The 8,030-nt window shown below is 39.3% G+C and overlaps 1 protein-coding gene across 1 annotated transcript; it reads right to left on the reverse strand.

The window, feature by feature from the left end:
• Positions 1 to 303: 303 nt before the first annotated feature.
• On the reverse strand, positions 304 to 3,707 carry LOC105438111 (tigger transposable element-derived protein 4-like). Its single transcript, XM_011665493.2, has 2 exons — positions 3,414 to 3,707; positions 304 to 2,428 (listed from the first exon to the last, which is right to left on the reverse strand). Exon 2 carries the CDS (start codon positions 2,374 to 2,376, stop codon positions 1,480 to 1,482), a length of 897 nt encoding a protein of 298 aa, XP_011663795.2. The 5' UTR covers positions 2,377 to 2,428; positions 3,414 to 3,707; the 3' UTR covers positions 304 to 1,479.
• Between the last annotated feature and the right edge of the window lie 4,323 nt (positions 3,708 to 8,030).

The following is an 8,030-nucleotide window of genomic DNA, read 5'->3' on the forward strand; positions in this document are numbered from 1 at the left end:
CCTGCATCTCTCATGATCAGTCTGGTTTGATAAAATACACTTAATTGGTTCTAATATCACTAATAACATTCACTTCATCATTAAACACGAGTTGCAGCACAACAATGTAATATATGAATTGAACAATAATAATTAACTTAGACAGACAGAATTGAAAGAGATTAAAAGTTGTAATTTCTTACCTGAAAAGAAATGAAGAGGCTGGTCAGAATAGGTGTTTACTGTGAAGCATCATGTATAGAACTGATGCTATCAGGCAGAAACCACTGACATGACCAACGCCTTCGATTTGGTTTCGTTTTGGGGAGAGGGCACAATATGAGTCACCACTTCTTGGAAACAGGGGTTGGGTTTCTGCATCTTTGCAGCAAGCCCTGAAGAATGTGCAAACTTTTTAAGATACTGGTGTGTAAAATATATGACAATACTAACAAGATAAATGTATGCAAAATTTTGAGGGAGGCCTATTTTCCAGGGCCTTACACCAAGTTTTGGCATGGGATCCTGAATTTGGTTCAAATGAACATATTGGAAGCATATGCGATTTTACAATATTCAATGATCATTTTCGCGGTTGAAATTGAGTCTAAAGTGATGAAATTGTACATAAACAACTCATTATGTTGTAAAGCGCCCTCTCAAGACTGATATTACTTTAGCTTTAAAACAATGTTTTTGTACTACAATCGACCAATTTGCTATTCCCGTTTGAAAATTATATATCAGAACTGCATATTCTGAGATTTTCTTGGATGCAGCTACCATGGAGTGGCCTTAGGTGCTATATAGTATATGAAATATTTGAAATTACCTGTCGGTATATTTTTGATTTTTCAATTTCTCGAAAGCAGAAGTGTTTTAGGGGCTACATTTTCTAGTACTTATAATACACCCACAGGGGCATCCAAATATATCAACATTTTAAAGAATTACTATCAATCCAATTTTCAAAATTTCCAAAAAACTTTGCATTACCTTTAAGGTCTCAAAATTGACCGATATGATCAATATATTTATCTGGACTGATTTGGTAGTGTTACTTTAGGATCAGTCTCATTAAAGATTCGTGTTGGTCTTGTTGTGACCACTAAATATAAAAGGAAGGTGGAACAAAATAACTGTTCCATTTCTAGTAACTCTTACAGCCGCCCCCCCTACCGATCCGACACGAAAACAGAGATACTGTAGAATGTCCCTTATTGAGAAACTGTACTCAAATAGAAGAAATCTTTCACTTTTAAAATTTTGCTTTCATTCAATGTTTTAATGTTGAGAATCGAATACGAATAACTTGCTTTATTGAATGAATTAATGTGTCATGAATTTCTCTTAATTGTAATGTGAGAATTAGCTACGTTTGGCCAACGCATTACCGACACTACGACGGGGACGTTTCTCATTCAGTGTCATGTAAGCTCTAAAAAGAGCTTTTTGGTGATGGGAGGCCCTAAAAAGGGCTTTTGGGTTGTGGGTGGACATTCAAACTCTCTTGAAATAGTCCAGAATACTTGACTGCCTGGCCGACTCGGCCTCCTTTAGTGATTCTGCCTCCACCTCCATCAAAGCTTCCACAAGACCACTGCACCCCTTCATCACTGCGAAAGCCTTCATCTCGGCCAGCTTTTCAGCAAAATCTCTGAAGTTCTGGATGCTGGTAGGGTACGGCGGCTCTCCAGCATCCTCTCCATCACTCTCCTCTTCCTCTTGTTTAATGGCCGTGTAGATGAGTAGCGGATTCTCCTTCTCCCCAAGGGCGTTGTCGCACTCCATCACTGTAACCCGCTCTTTCGAACATTTGCAGGTGGCACAGATCTCAGGAACCTCCTCCTTCCACCCGTCGACGGTGTTGGTGTCCACGCCTTCACTCTCTGCATTCATATTTCCGAACACGATGTTATGTCTCCTTTGAAATGACTCCAGCCAGCCGTTGGAAGCCTTGAAATCATGGTTGTCCAGTTGCTTCGCGATTTCTAGGGCCTTCCGTTGAAGTAGTGGACCAGACACCGGAAACATTCTTGCTGTAGAATCTTTATACCATTCATAAAGGAGGTCATTCATCTCCTCGTTCCCCGTCTTTTGTGACTTCTTCTTCCGACCAAGAGGGATGTTACTCTCATAGTTGTCCAACCACCTCCTCTTGCTCTTAATGATGCTCAGCACTTGTGTCTTTCCGCAGCGAAGCCCGCGACTACCAAGCGCCTCAACGATTGCTCGGCTGCTCATGTTCAGCTGGTCGTGCATCTTGATGACTTCCAGCTTCATCTCAAGTGATAGCATGTTGCGAGAAGGAAAGCGATAAGGATTGCAGTAATTTGCGTTAGCAGCCATTGACAGTGAAAAGTTGAAGAAAGGGGAAATAGGAGTTTGGGAGTCCATGTACGTCCAGCCGTAAATGGAGATATAAAGCTGTAAAGCTTTTTTATTCAATCTGCAGATACAGATAAAAATAACAATAACAGATTTAGTACATTTAGTAGATTTAGCACATGTTACACAAGAATGCAAGATATAATAAATACAAAATATCTGAATAAATTTAAAGACATTTTGCTTTTGTACTATAAGACTGTCAATCTTGACCTCGTTCTTAAGTTATATACAAAATTCATAGTAACCAATGGCTACAAAACCTTTTGCATTTTCTAATATGCACTACTTTGATAAACTCATATTTACAGAGCTTTCTCAAACTGACTTGACTTTCCTTCAAACAGATTCGCCTACTGCCAATTTGCAAAAAACAAAATAGGCCTAACTGTAAATATCTCAATCTTGCATCCATACACAAGCTTAATTATTCACATCTATCTGCATGGAATAAATTACTGCCAATTATAATGTTAGGAGGGATACACTCTCATCAGCAGCTGTGCAGGAATGCCTAGGATACGCTTGAATAGGTGGGTCTGTGCACGGTATTGTGCTCAGTCTGCCGTGAATCCCGTGAGAAAGTGCATATGTCTAGACTTATAAGAATAGGTGGGTCTGTGCACGGTATTGTGCTCAGTCTGCCGTGAATCCCGTGAGAAAGTGCGTATGTCTAGACTTATAAGTTCTCGTTTTAATGCAAAATACTCCGAAAAAGATAAGAAAATTGATACGATACAGGTAAGGTAACAAACATATCGACTTTTAAATAATGACCTTTATTTGGACATTTGATGAATATTTACTTCCTGTTTGGTATGTTTTAGTAGGGTATCTCCACGCCAGATCTCCGGCCGGAGTTACGGGTAAAAAAATCTTGGTAAAATTACAAGCACTGTAGTCTGTACACAGAAAGATGTATATGGGACTGGACTACCCTAAACTCTATCCAAGCCGGATAGACTCTAGATATAATTTACCAGATATTAGTAGGCGGTTTCCCGGCAAAATTTGTATCATCACGTACAGTTAACCTTAACACTCACTTTTTTTGTCGGGAATAATTGTACGGCAACTGACGGGTAAACTGATAAACTAGAATTCTGACGGCTTGATTACTGGATAGATGAAAAACAGCGACTACAGTGACAAACTTGACCTATGGTAGCTTTGAAGTCCAAAAAATCTTCGCACCGCGAAACAGACAGCAAAACTTGATCACTGATGATTTGAACTTGACTTGAAAACGGCAGGCGACTCTAAGACGTTGGTTGGTAAATCACAGCTGACGACAGAAAATATGCAGACTTGATGAACGATAGAATGCAAGTGAGTATGAACGCCATTCTCCGGATTTATAAGGTATCTACGGAAGCCCATTAGTACGTGCCACCATACGAAATAAAATTTAAGAGGAATTATCTGGCGGCCGCCAGTTAATTATCTGGCGGCCGCCAGATAATTAGAGGTCTATAACAGCTGCATAATGGTAGGATACTGGAAGCACTGGCGTACTGATGGGGGGGGGGGGGGGGGGGGGTGGGGCACTTTTGCCCACAGTCAGAGGCGGCATTCTTGGTTGGGAGGGGGGACACTGTGCCCCCACTTTTTCAGGTTCCCCTAAAGTGCCCCCTTATCCTTTGTACATGTCCTTTTTCCCCGGCAAGCAAGCACTATAATTATAAGGGCTCTCAGATGCCTTGAATTATAGAGGTGCATCGTGGAGAAAGAAAAAAGTAGGCACTTATCAGAAGGCAAAAGGACATGTACATGTAAAAAGTGGAGGCACAGTGTCCCCCCCCCCCCCAACCAAGAATGCCGCTTCTGACTGTGGGCAAACGTGCGAAATTTCATTTCGCGGGACAACTGCCCCCCCCCCCCATCAGTACGCCAGTGCTTCCAGTATCCTTCCATGAAAATATATAAATTCCTACCATTAAAAATTATCAGAAGGGAAAAGGCCCGCCCCCCCCCCCCATTCCCCCCACTCAGAGGTCGGAATGACCGCATGCGTGTTGCCAAAATGTCCGGTAAAGAGGTACTTTTCGTGCGACAAAGTCCGGCCCGAGAATTGTAAAAAAAAAAGAAGGTGTATTTGACTTTTCACCCGGAGATTTCTTTAAAAAGGGGGTGTTTTTTTTCCTCTCATCTCTTTGGACTCCTGAGAAATTATTCCAAATTTAGGAGGGTACATTGAGCATTTTTCCTGATTTAGGGCAGGAAAAGCCCGCGAAATGCCCACAGAAACATTGGCAGTCCTCAGATAGGGGTGCTTTCAAAAAGAGGGAACGAGCATATGCGTACCCTAAATAACATTGAGTGGGGGGCCGGGGAAAAAGGACATGTACAAAGGATAAGGGGCACTTTAGGGGAACCTGAAAAAGTGGGGGCACAGTGTCCCCCCTCCCAACCAAGAATGTCGCCTCTGACTGTGGGCAAAAGTGCCCCACCCCCCCCCTCCCCCATCAGTACGCCAGTGCTTCCAGTATCCTACCATTATGCAGCTGTTATAGACCTCTAATTATCTGGCGGCCGCCAGATAATTAACTGGCTGCCGTCAGTTAATTATCTGGCGGCCGCCAGTCAATTATCTGGCGGCCGCCAGATAATTCCTCTTAAATTTTATTTCGTATGGTGGCACTAATGGGCTTTCGTAGTTATCAGTCGAGCGAAAACTTTTTTTCATAGGTTTTTATTTTCTTCTCTCATAAAGAAAATTGTACATAATTTATAACATTGTATACTAAATAACAAAATAATCTTCACACAATATTTTTAACACGCATGCGGTCATTCCGACCACGGAGTGGGGGGGGGGGGGCTGGAATTTCCTTCAGAGAAAAAAGAAGGGTTATGATAAAAAATAAAAAAAAGATAAATGATAAAAATAAAAAGAGAAAGAGCTAGAGAACACCTACTACTACAAAACACACACCAACATAGAACGAACAAACAAACAAAAGAAAAAGAAGAAGAAAAGAAGAGGGAGAAAAAAAAGGGGGAAAAAAAATTGCACGATTAAAGAAAAGAGGAGGGTCTAAATGTTTCATATTGAGAAAAATTAAAAACAGAAAACATTCAATATTCTAAACTTTCCAAAGCTTCCCATTTCCTTAAATGAACTGAAAGTGTGTCTCTTTCCAATGAAAGTTTTTTCTCTCCATTTCTATTTTCCAATAATCTATATTCTATTTCTTTTGCTTTTGGAGGGTTTCCATTCTCTCTTCTGTGGAAAATCATAAATTTAATCAAAATCAAAATGTGGTTCAATAATTGCTCTGTTTTTAAAGTACTGTCATCTATTCCTATGTGAATTTTTTTCCAGGATAATTTCTTCAGAATTGGTAAAATAAGTCTATCTGCACATTTCCCCTAAACTTCCTTTATTTTATTACATTCAAAGAATACATGTTGATAAGTTTCTTTAAAATTTGTGCAAAATGAGCACAACCCATTTTCATGAAACCTGAATCTATGTAAATGATGATTTGTATATAAAATCTTATGCAACAGTTTGAACTGAAATTCTCGCAGTTTACTACTTAAGGTACACATCCTTGGTTAAACAAATATCTTTTCTACTTCTCTTCTTGAAAGCCGATCGATAACTTGAAATCTAACAACGCAAGTTTCTTTTTCGGTGCTTAAAAATATATACACACTCGGAACACACACACACACACACACACACACACACGCACACACGCACAAGCTCCCATGTACACAAAATCCCCACATGAACACTAATACTCATAAATGGCTATATTACTGACACCTGTTTCCTGAACTGTCTATAACTCTATACGAAAGCAAATTAAATCTAAACTATTTACAAAACAGAAACCATAATAAGCACAGCACTCCCTATAACAATTCTATCTTTTAATTTGCCGTCTCCCTAACAGTATTCCCATATCTGTATTCCATTTTCTTGATACATACTGGGTAAAAAATAAATAATAATAATAATAATAATAATTGGGGGGGGGGGGGGGGGTGGTGGTGAAGAAGCAAACGCACCACCATGACATATGACATATTGTTAAAGGTAATACAAAGTTTTGGGAAATTTTGAAAATTGGGTGGATAATGATTCTTTACAAATTTGATATATTTCGATGCCCCTGTGGATGTATTGTAAGCACTAGAAAATTTAGCCCTTAAAATACTTCTGCTTTCGAGAAAAATTGAATATAAAAGTTTACCGGTGCTCCCAGTAAATTTTAATAAATTTCAAATAGCGCCGCGCCTAGGGCCGTCAGGCACGTAGCCAGAGTTTGATGTTTTTTTTTTTTTTTTTTTTTTTTTTTTTTTGGGGGGGGGGGGGCACATACATGTAATCGATCGAGGTAAAAAAAAGGGGTCTACAAAATTTCAACCGATCCTGGAAATTTTAGGGGGGCACGTGCCCCCCCCCTCCCCCCCGTGCCCCCCCCCCCCCCCTCCCCGTGGCTACGCGCCTGACGGCCGTACAATGGGAGCTGCGACCATGAAATATCAGAATATGTAGTTGTGATATATAATTTCCAAAGGCTAATAGCTAGTCGGTCGATTTTAGTCAAGACACATTGGTTTATAGCTGAATTAATATCTTGACCTTGAGAGGGAGCTATACAACATAAATAGTTCATTATTTACAATTTCATAACTTTAGACTCGATTTCAATCGCGACAACGATCCTTGAATATTGTAGGATCGCATATGCTTACATTATGTCCATTTGAACCAAATTCATGAACCCATACCAAAACTTTGTATTACCTTTAAAGTGACATTGTTGAAGGTTGATGAAAAAAAATGCTTAATTTTTGTATAAAATGTTACTTATTATATTCCTTCTACTGCACTAACCCTCTGACATGCAAAAAATCCTGTAAAAATTCTCAAACCACGAAGATATCTATGGTTTTCTATGAAGGAGTCACTGTGAAACACCCTCTAACAGTGATTAACAGTTCTCCCAACCATTTTTGAATCTTCCCAACCGTTTCCCATGAAAAACAGACATAAAACGGGTTATTAAAAAGCTGTCAACACTTAAATGTCTGGAATGGTATGTAGAGCCAATTTATTGCTTTGTGACGATTAACATTTACCTACAATTTTATTAAATTGTAATAATATAGTTGGGAGAACTAAGGAATCGACCAGATCAGTTTTTCCTAATTTGTATCATTAATAATGGTCCGTTTTCACTCAAATTTTCAGATTATCTTTAATTGTACATCTAGCATTGAAGTCACTATCTTAGCACCAATATCTCTAATCTGAACAATGTTACCAAGTCCCTTTAAGTGAGGAAGAAAGAAAGATAATATTCGGTTATGTTTAACTTGTTATGGGTACAGATTTACCCCATTTCTTTTTCTATTCATATCCCATTTCCTGTGTCTACATATCTCTCTTTCTGTTTTATGTCACACTATTTTCGGTTCTCTCTCTACCCAACCAACCCCCGCCCCCCTCTCTCTCTCCATCTCTCTCTCTCTCTCTCTACATCTCTCTCTCTCTCTCTCTCTCTCTCTCTATATATATATATATCTCTCTCTCTCCCTCCCTTCCATCTCTCTATCTCTGTCGCTCTCACAAAATACTTCTCTATAGCACTACACATAGAAAACCATTTCAAATAAATAATTTTATTAAGAATAGTTCTTTTTAT

Source organism: Strongylocentrotus purpuratus, unplaced genomic scaffold, assembly GCF_000002235.5.
Source record: "Strongylocentrotus purpuratus isolate Spur 01 unplaced genomic scaffold, Spur_5.0 spur5_scaffold_12, whole genome shotgun sequence".
In the NCBI taxonomy this organism is placed as follows: Eukaryota; Metazoa; Echinodermata; class Echinoidea; order Camarodonta; family Strongylocentrotidae; genus Strongylocentrotus; species Strongylocentrotus purpuratus.

Excerpts from the sequence above, each read along its gene's own strand:
- LOC105438111 (XM_011665493.2), bottom strand. The coding sequence starts at position 2,376 with ATGGACTCCCAAACTCCTATTTCCCCTTTCTTCAACTTTTCACTGTCA.